This window comes from Podarcis melisellensis, assembly GCF_964234715.1.
Source record: "Podarcis melisellensis genome assembly, chromosome: 3".
NCBI classification, from domain to species: Eukaryota; Metazoa; Chordata; class Lepidosauria; order Squamata; family Lacertidae; genus Podarcis; species Podarcis melisellensis.
The window spans coordinates 46,850,067-46,865,159 of NC_138530.1; the positions used below are offsets into that span (position 1 = coordinate 46,850,067).

General features: G+C 42.6%; 1 protein-coding gene across 1 annotated transcript; it reads right to left on the reverse strand.

Moving 5' to 3' along the window:
- Positions 1-3,101: 3,101 nt before the first annotated feature.
- MAP10 (microtubule associated protein 10) lies at positions 3,102-9,547 on the reverse strand. Its single transcript, XM_081905709.1, has one exon. The coding sequence runs from the start codon at positions 7,543-7,545 to the stop codon at positions 4,972-4,974; it is 2,574 nt and encodes an 857-aa protein (XP_081761835.1). The 5' UTR covers positions 7,546-9,547; the 3' UTR covers positions 3,102-4,971.
- Between the last annotated feature and the right edge of the window lie 5,546 nt (positions 9,548-15,093).

A 15,093-nucleotide genomic window follows, 5' to 3' on the forward strand; every position in this document is an offset into this window, starting at 1 on the left:
TTGATCTGTGCCATTGTTCTGTTGGGGTGAAAAACAGTGGAAGTCCTTCCTTACTACATATTGCACTGTGCGTTTCCAAGAATATTGGGAATATATTTCTAAAGCAACTTCTGAGAGATTATTAACTCAGGTCCTACCAACAGAACTTAGAATTCCTGCTGGCCAATGGGAGCAAAGCAATTTTATACAGTGACTGTTTTTGCTCTGGCAGCCAGGAAGCAACAACAAAAATGACTCAAGTTGTGGGTTGTAATCAGGATGCTTGGCTATTGGACTACTGTAACTCTGCAGAGTTGTTTTGTATTTCTTTGACTACTGCCTGATTGGATTTATTATTTTTGGTTGATATTTTGTTCTGCTCTGTTATGGCCAAAGGGTAAAATAAATAAACTTGAAATGAACTTCTCAAAAGCAATCCAGCTGAAGTGAGTTGTGCTTAAGTCCCATCAGAATCAAAGGGGTGGCGTAGTTAAGTTAGTTAAGACTAATCTGCTGTATGGATTTCAGCAATGTGATGGACACAATCCTATGTCGCAGGTCCAATGGCTGGATCAAAATTAAGATTTGGAAAAGCAAAGGAATTTTTCACCATCACAGTATTCAAACAAGCAAGGAACCAAATACTTATTTAGAATACGGAGCCGTCAAAGGTATGTAGCAATAAATGAACAAAATAATAGAATTGTACAGTTGGAAGGCATCATGAGAGTTACCTAGTCCAACCTGTGCAATGCAAGAATCTTTTTGCCCAAACTGGGGTTTAAACTCATGATTCTGAGATTAAGAGTCTCATGCTCTACTGACTGATCTATCCCACATATCACTGTTTGGTCATTTTAGCCAAAGGTAAGCTGGCTGGGTAAGCTCAGGAAAATTAAGAGAAATAAATACAAACAATTTGAAACTAGATACAAGTAGGCACCCAAGCCTTTAGAACAGGCAGCTGTGGAATTAATAGAATGTACTTACCAATGGCAAAATACTGAATGAAAAGTAATTCTGTTTGGTCATATTAAGGGGAGGGGAGGAATTAAAAAAAAGGGAAGTCTTACATTTGAACGAAATGAGACACATTAACCAGTTTTCTAAATAAACTCCCGTTCATATCATTGGTGCTCCTATGTTCTGCTCCCATTGCAACATGCATTTCTGATTTCAGTGGGATTCAAACATCGCTAATGTCATCTGAATTGCACGGGTTTCCCCTACAGAAAATGCAAAAACTTTGATTTCTCTAAAGAGTGCTAGAACTGAAACGGTATAGCAGACTAGGTGCTCAGTGGACTGCAAAACTTGTTTCCTTTGCACACTTGTAAAAAATGCTTCTACATTTTTGTAGAAAATGCATTCCGTCTATAAAAGTAAAAGGTAAAGGACTCCTGGACAGTTAAGTCTAGTCGAATTCCACTATGGGGTCAAGGAGCTTTCAGGTCAATGGAGCCAGTGTTTGTCCACAGACAGATTTCTGGGTCATGGGGCCAGCATGACTAAACCGCTTCTGGTGCAATGTGACATTGTGATGGAAGCCAGAGCGCAGGGAAACACTATTTTGCTTACCACCGCAGTGGCAATTATTTATCTACTCATACTGGTACATTTTTAAACTGCTAGGTTGGCAGGAACAGGGACAGAGCAACAGGAGTTCACCCCCATCATGCAGATTTGAACTGCCGACCTAGTGATCGGCAAGCCCAAGAGGTTTGCTGGTTTAGACCACAGCACCACCTGTGTCCCCTTATTCCCCCTATACCCCCCCCAAAAAAAACTGCTCTTGAGAGTATGAGAATCCTTTACAGTGGTGTGGGAAGTGCTATACTGGGCTGCAGCAAACTGACAGTTTTGCAGCACAGAGTTTGAAAAACGTTAAATAGTATGCTTTAAATAACTGAGAACTAGTCAGTTTATAGCATAGTGAAGTACCAACAAGATGTTTTCAGAACCAACTGCAAATTATTTTAATTGTTTCTCTGAATGAACCCAATCCAAGACAGTAACAAATATTGTATAAAAAACAAAATACGTTTCATTTTATCATTACATTTTGAAACTAGGAAAAATGCAATTAAAGAAATTAGAATTTTTCAATCTTGGGTAAAAGATTGAGAATAAAAATACTGTTTTATTTAATAACACATTAATAAAATGCAACTTAACACTAAATATATTCAGAATATTATTAAATGAACTGCTGTCTTGGTGAAACGAGATTAACATCCTGTGGAAACGTCTCAGCATCTGAGTGAGTTGTAACCAATAAACTTTCAGATCACAATAGCAGAAAATGAGGAATTAATTGGACAGGAACATTTGAAAAAAGAGAAGGGCAAAAGGGAACCTCAGAACTTTTCCAAATGAAGCAACTGCCCTAAGGCAGGATTCTGTAAATCTATAAATATGAAGCTCCAACACAAAGGGCTGGCTGAGTATGTTGAAGTTTGTGTGTGGCCTAGTCTCCTCTTTATGACTGGGCAGATCCAGAACTATTCTGAAACAATGCAAAGATAGAAAAGTGAAGTCTTAGTTCACAAGTACATATGCCTGCCTAAATAGGATAGAATCCTTAAATTATAAATGAACAGGGCTGAAGCTTTAAATTATAAATTCAAACAATTACATTCTCAAAAAAATCTGATACAGGGGAGTCCACAACTTGCCTCTAGCTAGATTTCTCAAGTGAGAGGTAGGTTTCTCTGAAAAGGCAGAGATGTCAAAGCTGCAATTTGTGTGTACTTATGAAGTCAATATTCCTCCCTTCCCTCCTGCGCATGCACTCACAGAAAAACTGCCTCACTTTTTAGTACATTGGCTTTTCTGGATTATTCCTCTTCCAGTGACAAGAGTGCGCAGAGCCATTCAAAGTATCTGTGGTTGGTCTATATTATTATTGAGAGGAGGAGCTTTTTTCATCATTCATGGAAACTTACTATGTATAGTTTGAGAATGCTGTCTTCCATGACACCCTCAATTTAATTTGCCCCCTCTCCAACTTAAATGAAATCTTCCTTCCTGCAATTGAATTTCATTTGCTTTTTCTATATTTTTGTTCTATGGTGTCCCACACCCCGTTTTCTCCTAAACACACCCTATAAATTCTGCATTTGTTTTCCTTTCTGATCCTGATTCACTTCAAATTGTCCTATAGTAATCTAAAATAGAACACTGAATTGAATCGAACCTTTTACTACATACTACTGTATTTATTATTATTTTATTTATATATTGCCCTATACCTGAAGGTCTCAGTATACTGTACCGTTACTTCTGACATTTTGAATGCAATATTTATGCTAATGAAACTAAAGTAGCATTTGTCTATAACGACATGACACTCACTTCTGGTACTGATGCACTAAGAGCCCAATCCTATGGAACCCCAGCACATAATCTTGTTTCATTCTTGATCTCAATCCAGTGCTTATCAAGGGTTCTTTATGGTACTTTCACACAAAAGAGTGGGAAACTCTTAAATCTGGCCTTTCAGGTACACTTGGCAGGCAGTAGAATAAGATCCTCTGCATTTCTGAATTAAGATCTGACATCATTTTAGGGGCAGAAACAATATGAACTTGCACTATAACAGAAACAGGACTTGGCTCTTAATTGGGACAAAACACATCTACTCTAAAACTTACATGAACTTGGTCTTACTAGTATTATTTACTTAAGGCATTTATATCCCATCCTTAACAAAAATCAGTACTGCTGATGCATGACACCCAGCGTGCTTCCAAACAGGCTATTTATCGGTGCAAAAGTTAGTTCTTATCCCACACTTTCTAGTGTAATTATTGTGTTACTTTTCTCACTGCAAAAAGTCCAATAAAAGTGAGGGAAATTGACCTGGAAAATGCAAGATAACAATCACGAGCTGGCAATGTCATATAAGCACTGCGCTAACATATCAGGATGAATTCTCAATAAACTGGTGGCATCATATAGCCTCCACACAAGTTTCATGCAACCCTATCAGTGTGACTGCACAATAAACAGCCAGTTTGCAAGTTCATTGTCTCTCATATGTCAGTTAAAAATAAATGTGAGAGTGCTCCTGTTCATCTCATTTTAACTGTTTCCCCCTTCTGAAATTAATTTAAGAATTAGACTGTTCTATTTGAATTGAAAGTATGTCTGAGGACCTGTATACAAATTGTTTTGATCACTGAACACTTATTGGACATTAGCTAGGATGGTAGAACCACTGCACAATCACATGGCATTCAAGTGGTGCTGCAGTAAAACAATATCAAAAAGCATTTTTGACTTATTCATATTACTGACTTGCTCAGAATTGATCAGATTGAATTTATTTCAGAGGATGAATTGTTGAGTGCAGCCATTGCTACATGTTAGATCTGCCTTTTGGCATAAAAGCCCAAATTCTCTTTCAAAATAATATTTGCGCTAGCGTGGCAGAGGCCAAATGTGTCACATGGCAGCAATGCCATTCCACTTCATAAACTTAAGTCCAAACTGTAAACGACATTAGTTTACGTAGCCTTGTATTTTTTCTAAAATGAAGTGGGGTGGGGAGGGTCAGTTCTTTACCCCATGCCAGTGTCTTGATACAAATCAAGGGTCCCTGTATCTACTTGCAATGAAAAATGGGAGACACTGGCCATCAGTCAGATAGGAATTCTGCATGCACCCAAATACTCATTGGAAACACAAAAATGTATATTTGCATGGCAGTCTTCTCCCAAAGGTTTTTGAAACTTGTTTGAGTTTCAAAAGCAGCTCACCATTCTGTATGTGTGTGCGAGAGCACTAGCCTAAAATCCAAACAGTTGCAGAGTTCTGCATGCTCTGGATGCATGCTCTGGATGGCTCACCTAAAAATACCCATGGTACATTTTTTATATCCATCACTTATAAAATAAAAACTGCATTTGTGAAAGATAGTCATAATACTTGCAAACTTAGCATATAAAAATAAAGACATTTTCACTTTGATCTGGTCATTATTATTGGTAATTACATTGTGTATCCTGGAAGCTTGTTTACTACTAATTCACTGATGTGTCTATATTGATTAGTAATATCCACCATCTCAAAATTATCATTTTTTTCTTTTTCAGATGCATTGCTTTCTTCTAACCCACTAAGATCAACATCAGACACACTGGAGGGCAAGTAAGAGCTAATTTGAGATGTCCTTATTGACTGGCTCCTTTCCACAGATGATTCACCGTTTTCTACATTATTACTTCTCTCAGAGGGAACTTGTTCCTCCCCCAAGGTCTGCATATCTTTGCTCCCTTCCTTGTTGGCCCACTGAGCTGAAAGTTCCTCCTTTGAAACTCTTGCAGAAGGAGAATCATGATCAAATTGATTAAGAGCAACACCTGTGGCTTTTCCATTAGATTTTGAATAATAGGTCTTTTTAAGAGATTGGATAGGAGATGTATCTGAGGGAACTGGAACAGGGGGTGAAATGCTTTCAGCAGTCATACTTCTTTCAGACATTTTAGAATCCGAGTCCATAACAGACTGGTTTTGATTTGGGTTTATTAGCAAAGGTTCAGAGCTGCTCTCTTGAGCTTCTAAGGCTGTGCCTGAACTGTCAACATTGGTGAAATCTTCTGAATAGGCTGCATTTTCAGAGCCAAGAACCACATCACATGAATTCTTAAGTCCATAGCTGCTTTCAAAATTGTTGCTATGGCTATCATTACGAAGGCTTGAAGCATCCCAATTATTTTTCAGTACACATTTTTCTTCTTCTGTATCAATTTTACTTTCAAGGGCATTAGTATCCTGCAAACAGACTCTCGGCAGATGGACTTTCAAACTCTTTTCTTTATAAGAAGAGCTAATACTTTCAGGAAAGCCCTTGTGTTTTGCATTTTCATGACTCTTTACACGGCGGGCTGCAACTTTTTTTTTGAGATCACAGGTTAGTCCCTTTATGGTGGCAGAGTAATCTTGGTCAGTACTGCTTTGTATTAGAGTCTCAACATTTTCATTTATTTGAGCATTTTCTTCAGAGATGCTTTTTTCATCAAATTGTACAGAAGACTTTGAATGGCGCTCGGGAGAGCTCCGCAATAGTTTCCCTTTATTTGAAGAGCTTTTGCCTTTCCTTTCAATGGTGAAGTCTCCTTGCTTTTTTCTACGATGTTCCCTTTTTTCATGCACTTTCAACATGACTGGATTGGAGCGCAGCAAACGAAGTTTTAGAGTATTTGTTAGCCCATATGTAAGCCTTCGTTTAGGGGAAGAGTTTTCCTTAGTATTGTTTTTCTCAAGATTGCCACTTCTTTCCATTTTTGTGAATCCTTTACCAGTGCTTGTAACGTGCATGGAGGGATACATGCATTTTAAATGATCTGGGCGATTTCTTTTTAACTTTGGGCTAGCAGACCTTCCTCTCTCTTTATGATTAGGAGAGGGTTTTTTATATTCCCGGAAGGGGCATAGACTCTTGACACTTGAGGGCGGGGCTTTTGTACCATCTGCTACATTTTGGTATAGCCATGCTAACTGAGGGTGCACAGTAGACGGCCCTGGCTGCAGCGACTGGTTGCTCAGCAGGGACAGTTCCACCAACAAAGCATTCAGCAGAGGCAGCTGGCTCAAGGTTTGTCTGAGCTGATCATGGCTACTAAGCGCTGGAGATGCCAAGGCAGGCTCTGGGACGCTACCTGAAGGCTCCTCCTTAAGAGGCTCTGCAGAGGGAAAGACGATTTCTTCTTCTGGAAAAGGTTCGCGAGGTGCAGCCACCGTCACCATCCCTGACGCCGCAGCTTTCGGCGTGGAGCAAGGATTTTCAGCCGGGCGGCTATAGTACATTGGCGGGGGGCAGAAGACGTTGGTCAAAATCTCCAACTCTTGGGCTGCTTTCTGCACAGCAAGGCTGGGGGGTTGTTCTTCGGTAAGGGTGCTGTTTAAGGACTCCGTGCTGCCACCTTCCGGGGCAGCGTCCTGCTGGTCTTCTTCTCCCTCTGGGATGAGCTCCAGGTTGACCCCTCTGTCGCTGTGGACGCTGGGCGGACGAGGCGGTGTTCTGTGCCGCTCCTCGATGTGGGGCTCCGCGGGGGCCGCCCCCTGCCCCAAGTGGCCCAGCAGGCAGGGCCCCAAGTTGCTCAGGCGGTAGCTCAGGCCCAGTTCTCCCACCGGCTCCCCCATTAGGTCCCTCAGCGGAAACTGCCCCCTTCGCCCCCCGGGGCCGCTGCCCAGCAGCAGCTCCTCGGCGGCGGCCGCCAGGGAGACGCTGGAGGTGCCCAGCAGGCGGGCGGGGCCTTGTCCCGGCGGCAGCGCCAGCAGCAGCGCGTAGAGCGGCGAGCGCCTCAGGAGGCCCTTGAGGGCGCCCGGCCGCAGCCGGAAGAGGCACGACTTGCCCCGGCCGAAGGGCACCAGCGGGCCCGGCACCGAGTGCGGGGCGCGCACCAGGAGCGTGGGGAAGTCCAGCAGCCGCAGCGCCACCGCCGGGCGGAAGGGCCTGCTGGCCGGCATGGGCGTCGGCAGCAGCCGCGGCTCCACGCGCGCCGACTCCACCAGCAGCTCCAGCGAGAACAGGCTCTCCTCGCAGCCGTCGCCCTCCTCCATCCCGGCTCGCCGTCGACAGCAGGGCGGGCGGGCAGGCGGCGGCGGGGAACGTTCGCTCTCGCGAGACCGGAGGGAGGAAACCGCGCGGCCACTCGCGCGCGCCAGCCTCCGCGTATAATTATCTCTATGGAAGCCGTTGTCTAGCGACCGGCGGCCCTCGCTGCGTCTGTCCGCCGCGGCCGCAAAGCCCTCTGGGAATCCCAGCTAACCTCTCCTGCGATCAAGCTCTCCGGGCCGTATCGGGGTCAGGACCGCGGAGTCGGAAGGGACTCCCAGGGGTCATCTAGTCCAACCAAGAGACGTGCTAATGCTGGGAGCTGCTAGGCAGCAGGCCGTTGTACGGCGCAGTATCCGCAGCAGCAGAACGGGTTTCATTGTCTTGCGCGCCTCATTTATCTTAATGTTATTGCTTAAGCAGCCGTTCGCTTAGACTAGAGCAAAAATAGTTTTTAGCATTCTGAGATACCAGTGAAGAGAAACCTGGGGTATCCCCCTCCCCTTTCTTGGTCTCCTGACTTGAGGGGCATAATCCAGACAAAGATAAAGCACCTTAAATTGCTTTTGGGTCGTTGTCTTCAGTGTGAGCACATGCTGACCAATATCTAGCGGAAATAAACAGGATGAATTTGTAATTTTGCTTGAATGCCCCTCAGGGTTTTAGGGGTTTGTTTTTGCATTTCCTACACATGCTTCCCCCTTTTGTGCTGTTTTTCAATGTTAAATGTTGCAGTTGTTGGAAGAGGGGGGTGAGTGGGATTTCAAAAGGGAAGAGCATTGTTTACATATGTATGCATGTATTTCTTTAGCTGCAGGCTTTGGAAAATGTTCTATCTTTTTTGCTGTACCGGAGAAATCATCTCCACTGCAACATGAAATTATAGGATTTGTGTTTGCCTTTAATTTTTGTTTTGAGTGGTCGGTTTAGCTAGCTCTGCTTTCGTTGATACACGCATTGAAAGTATGCAGGCAGCGTTCAAAATTAAGATAAATCTGGGCCCAAACTTTTGTGATTTTAAGCCATCTTCATTAGAAGAGGAAGACAAATATCCTTTTGGGGGGGCTTTGTCAAGAAAAAGGAGTATCCACAGATGTAGGCCCATTGAACATAAAATGTCAAACTCAACTTTCCCCTCCCCTGCAAAATAACTCAGTCATTGTAACAGACTGGTTTTCTGAGAACATGAACTTTCATGAGAGCTAGTGTGTTTTTATTACTCATTGTTGCATAGAGAATGCTTGAAAAAGTTAATGAACTGTTCCAAATATTAAACAATCAGAATGGAAATTAAAACTCTTCCAAAACCATTTTTCCTCTTCAAACTCACTGATTTATCCTTAATCTGATTGTGTTTTGGGCTTCATCCAAGACTTTTAAACACTTGGGGTTTGAATTATTTGGAGTGAGTAATTCACGTATGGCACTTAGTTTGCAGACAGGAAGATTGCTGTTGTCAACAGTTCAAGCCAATGTACCAGATTTGACTTGGCTTCTTCTTGTTTGTTAGGATTAATGTAACACATCTCAGTGAGCTGGAATCTGTGCTGCCTGCAACAAGAGTTGTGCACTCAAGCAGCCTGGAGAGAATACAGAGCGTGTGCTCTACAGGCCAGATATGGCCTCCCTTCTCTCCATGACAGGCAGAGAGCAGTGCCCCGATTAGAATGGAGCAGTGCCCTTTCATTGCGGGAAGAGATAAGCAGATACTCCTTTTATGTTTTATGGAATGAATTACTCTTCCCCCAAAGATGACACAGTATTGCACGTATTAATGTTTACGTTTAAAATACTTAAATCATGGGGAAATGCCCAAGATTCACATGCTGAGTAGCCTGTGGTCTGTATTATGATGCATGGTAAAGCTTGTGCTTTTAATGCAGTTTAGAGGATTAAATGTACAATGCAGGAGAGGAACACTTATGAGTAGGAGATTTATTTTAAGCTAGAATGTATTTGTTAGGATTTGGCTTCTCCCTTTTGTACAATATATAACCGTATTACATTTATAGTAACGTTTGTTCAGTTTCTGAAAACAATCTATTAAGATTGAAAGCATCTATAAACTATCGAAATAACAATTTGTCTTTTGCTTTGTCATAATATTTTTAAAAATAAATAGATTCTTAAATACTTGTAATATTGCGTAGCCAAATAAAAATATATTTTAAACAAACATCAGAGCACTCTCGAACTCAGGCACCATCCCTCCATAGCCACCTCTATTCAGTATGATAGCCACTTTCAGGCATCAGTTCAAAAAGCATGTTTGCATGAGATTCCCTTCCTCCTGTATATCTGGTTTACACATGCATGTGTTTGCCTTTTGATTCTCCAAATAATCACATGCTAAGAAGTAAAGTAGTTTATGTAGTTGCAATGCTTCCTGAATTATGCAGAATGTATTCATGCTTATTATCAGTATATCGCTAATTCAAACACTGCACTGGAGCCAGACTTAAATCATGCCTAAGAGTAATGTCATTGATTTCAACAAGTCCATTCTAAGCATGACTAACAAAACATGTGCACTCCAGCCGGGCAGCAGCAGGGCTGACAAAGCAGTGGAACCACCAATGTCTCCACAGCCCATTCTGATGCACATTTAAATGCGCTTTCCCTTTTGGATATGGAGTAGAACACACATCTAAATGTGTTAAAAGTAATGCTTTGGTTGAAGACATGACTTTTGCATTTGGATGCATATTCGCATATGGAACTAATTTACATTTGTGGTCCCTGATAATGAAGGCTGCTTCTCTGGGCAGATTGCCTTCATTTGAGTAGGATGTCTTGGGATTCTTCCAGAGCTTTGCTCTTTTACAGGTTGGATTCAGTCACGTACAGGCAAAATCACACTGTGTAATTAAAGTGGATTTGACACTCCCATTCCCAAAACCCAGCACCACCACAATGGACTTGTTGGCAATAAGGAAAGTGATGGGAAGTTGCACTGGAAAATACACAATAGCAATTGCTTAATGTGATGTATTATAACCTCTTCACAAACAAATCTGAATAGTTGCTAAATAAACAGTTTAAAAAATGGCTTCCCATTTGTTCTCCTTGTAAGTTTGAGGCAACTTGGGTTATACTGCTGAGAGGTGAGAATTGAGACAAGGGCTTGTTTGTTTTTTCTGGCCGTTTGGCTCCCTCACTTCATCATCACTTTCATCATCTCCAAATAGTCCCAGCAACACTGAAAGGAAGACATGATGAGTGAAGAGATACTTACATTCAAAAAGTTGTTTTGTTCAGCTGAATGAAAACTGGTGAAATAAGAAAAATAAACGAAAAGCCATCAAAGCTGTGGTTTATTTTTAGCAGGTTCTGATAAATGGAAGTGAAAACCAACTCCTCCCATTTCTCTGTTTCTTGACTTTCTGCCTCCTGCCTTCCCTGCCAATAAGTGCAATATACCACTTTAAGAAGAAAGAAAAATTTTGTTTCATTTTGTGGCACTTTAAAATGGTTTATAGTCAGCATTTAGCCAATGTATGGGTGGGCAGGGGGTTGAATTTGATCGATTAAAAGAATTGGTGTTCACAGATAAACCTGCCTTTACCCAAAGTACCACTAAGTGCCCTAAAATTATACCTTCTGATCTGAGAGATTTGACCCCCAACCCCAATACATTGGAAAGAGACGGGGGTGGGAGGCTTGGAGGAATCTGTGGTTCTCCTGCTATGGTTGGACTCCAGTTCCCATCAACCCCCTAGCTATCATAGTCAATGTTCAAGCATAATGGAAATTATAGTCCAACAGCAAGTGAGGGCCCAGACATTTCCCTTTCCTGACATAGGGGCTGGCTGTAAAATAGATACTCTTAAGCTTATCCAGAAAAAGCTGCGTAGTGAAGTGATATTTATTCTTTGACTGAGTTCTGGCACTGAAATTTATTCAGTTTGGCCTGAATAAATTCCTACATTTGCCTGACGTACAGCCCAGTTACAATAACAAAAATATATTTTTGTATCGCTGATTCTACAGGGACTAAGCTGACTTAAATGTTAATGCCCATCTCTAGGAATTAGAAGGTGGTCATCCCTTCTTAAAGGATGGATGCCTTCATAGCTAAAACTGCAGTTTACATCCTTCCAAATCCAAGCCAGTGGTGGCAAATTAAAATAGCTGCTCCAGGGAATAGCCAGAATAAGCAGAGGCCTGGCTCACTCATCATGGTAAGTCATGGCTTAGCAAAAGCGTATGGACTCCTAGAGATAAAATTATGATCTCTTTGTTCCTCCCCGATTATTCTGCTATTGCACTGCAGTGAACTAAGTCATGGTTTGGCTTAGTGTGTCATTTCAGACTGCACTCATAGCTTTCCTACACAAACCATAAGCTATAAATCACAGAAAAAACTTTAGTCAGTCTGGAAAAGGCTAAACCACAAGCCCAGTTTTGGGCAACATCCTCAGCCAAGCCATGACTTAGCTCTGTATGGGGAGAAACAAAGCAGCTGTAATTTCCCAGGGTTTGTGTGTTCACAGTATGCCATAATTTGACTTAATGCAGTGCCTGGGGGCGTCCATTTGTCCAGGAGTACCTCCTATGGTGGATGAGATAAGGTAAAGGTAAAGGTACCCCTGCCCTTACGGGCCAGTCGTGTCTGACTCTAGGGTTGTGCGCTCATCTCGCTTAAGAGGCCGGGGGCCAGCGCTGTCCGCAGACACTTCCGGGTCACGTGGCCAGCGTGACGAAGCTGCTCTGGCGAGCCAGCACCAGCGCAGCACACGGAAACGCCATTTACCTTCCCGCTAGAAAGAGGTACCTATTTATCTACTTGCACTTAGGGGTGCTTTCGAACTGCTAGGTAGGCAGGAGCTAGGACCGAAAGACGGGAGCTCACTCCGCCGCGGGGATTTGAACTGCCGACCATATGATCGGCAAGTCCTAGGCACTGAGGTTTTACCCACAGCGAGACAGGTCTCCATAAAGATCCCCTTAAAACTCCATAATGCTTGAGAGACTCTTCCTGCTCAGTTCCTGTTTGCCCTGGCTCATCAATCTTACATTGAATGCCCTCCCTTTAAACATGCCCACATTTGACTGGATGCCAGGGTGTGGTACCCAACCTCCCATTGTGAGTAGAGAAGAGGTGCCAAGAGCCTCTCTCTGTGAGCAAGCAGAGTGCTGAGTGATGTAGGTGCCTTTTTTATAACGGTAAAGGACCCCTGGATGGTTAAGTCCAGTCGAAGGTGACTGTGGGGTGCGGCGCTCATTTCACTTCCGGTTGAGGGAGCTGGCGTTTGTCCGCAGACAACTTTCCAGGTCATGTGGCCAGCATGACTAAACCGCTTCTGGTGCAACGGGACACCATGATGAGTGCCAGAGTGCACAGAAACGCTGTTTATCTTCCCACTGCAGTGGTCCCTATTTATCTACTTGCACTGGTATGCTTTTGAACTGCTAGGTTGGCAGAAGCTGGGACAGAGCGATGGGAGCTCACCACCATTGTGCGGATTCAAACCACCGACCTTCCAGTCGGCAAGCCCAAGAGACTCAGTGGTTTAGACCACATTGTCACCTGCATCCCCTTTTTTATGTATGGAGGATATGGCCACACCATTTTGCAATCCTGTCTCTTTTAGGTTTTAGATGGGTCGGCCATTTTGTATTGTGCCATGCCCTACAGCAGACATTTTGTGTCATGTCGAGCCACAGAAGCATCATGCACTGTTCTCCTTCCAGGGCAGCCATTTTGCAACTGGCACCCATGGTACTTTCTCAAGGACACATCCCAGCCAGGCAAAAACACACAAGGAGACTATGAAGTTGGGCTGGTTAGAGTAGATGGCCTGGATGGAGTAGATTTGGCTGAGGAGGGGTTGTGACCTGAGGAGAATTCGAAAGGCCAAGGTGGTCACATTTGCCCCACTCTGATTTAAAGGATCTGGAGATTGCATGGCACAACTGTATTCTCATTTGCAGAGTCAGAACAGCCAGTCATCATAAGACAACAAGGAAAAGAGAAACCGGGTGCTGGCATTAAGTGTGAAAAAGTAAAGGATTGTTTGTAGATATAATCCTTTGCATTTTTCACACGTAATGGAATAATCATCACCTCATTTTTACTAATGAGGGGGCTTTCTTGAATCAAATGATTTTCATGGCTGGATCAGTAAAGCCAGTTCTAGGTTACTGCTCTTGTGACGGAAAGGCAAGTATGTGACTTTAACCCATCGACACAGTTTTAAAATACTCCCTTGTTGGAACATACTTTCCTCACTCTCCCCTCCCAAGAAGAACCAAAGACCTAATGAAAAATGACCACCCACTCTAAGCCCGGGAAAGAATGTTCAGGTGATGGGAGAGACAATGGAGAAGAAAACAAAGTAGAGAAGCTTGTCTACTCTGTAGTTTGTTGAGAGGGAGAAGATTGCATAAAATAAGACCTGACCTTTCAAAGAGACAGCCCTTCAACTCAGATTTTCATTCCAACATGTCAGTCTGCTAAGCTTGTCCTTTTGCTGTCAGAACACTGATTTGGCATCATTTGGGGAACAGGCTTTTGGAAGAACTACTTTTTAAAAAGCTCACATTTGAAAGAATCTAGTTTCCTCTGTTCAGTTAAAGGCTAGCTAATGTTTCTTGGGTTTTTTATTCTGATCTCTTGAATTACTCATTTTTGAATTCTTTGCAAATCTGAGTTACTTTTCAAATATCGTCTCTCTGCAACTGAAGAAAAATGAGTCAAAAGCTGCTCTGCTTAGCAAATCTGTATTTTCATGTGGACCCCCAAATTCAGTCTCTATACTTGCCTACACCTATCTTTCCAAAGTGTTCTTATCTAGGCTCTGAAAGTGAAAGGGAAAATGACCCTCAGCTCTACAGCTGCAAATAAAATGTTTTAAATCTGTTGTAAAGTGCAATATACAACAGTGACACTAGATGGCGACAGTGAGCTATGCCAAATTCAATGTATTTTTCAAAACGGTTTTTAAAAAAGCATTTTCACAGCAGTTTTTATATGTGTGTAGATTCCACCCCAAATGACAGAGAAGCAGAGTGTTATTAGCATACTCCAAACCTTACCTTGTGGTTCCATATAGTTGTTAGCAGCCTGAGGGATATAAGATGGCACTCTTCGTGATCCCACATGGGTGTAGAGCAGAAAGTCCCCAGCTACCCTATGAATAATGAAAATAACCTTGAAGATAATGTGAGAGTTCTATATCTGATGCTTCTGTATTTCTTACATTACGAAAACCTTGGTTCAGAGGTTCTCAAAAAGTGTGACACATCTTTCTGGAGTAGTGAGGAAAATTTCTGAGGAATATATGAGCTCCTTCTACCTTGATTAGTTCTGGGGTGTACCAGAACATCAACCCCTCCACTCACTTTCCGCCATGTTTTTCACCCACCTTAGCTGCTGGCACTTTGCAATAGTGTGTAGCTCCCTTCCAAATTGATTGCCAAGAACTGAGGAGAAGATTATTTTTACAAGCATTCAGCTTTGCTAGATATGCTGTGGACCTCAGTGGTTTTTCTGTTTTAATCTTTTTTCCTTCAGATTCAGCCAAAAATAAACACTGCCATTTTTAGGGAGT

Coding starts and splice junctions, on each gene's coding strand:
- MAP10 (XM_081905709.1), bottom strand. CDS start 7,545: ATGGAGGAGGGCGACGGCTGCGAGGAGAGCCTGTTCTCGCTGGAGCTG.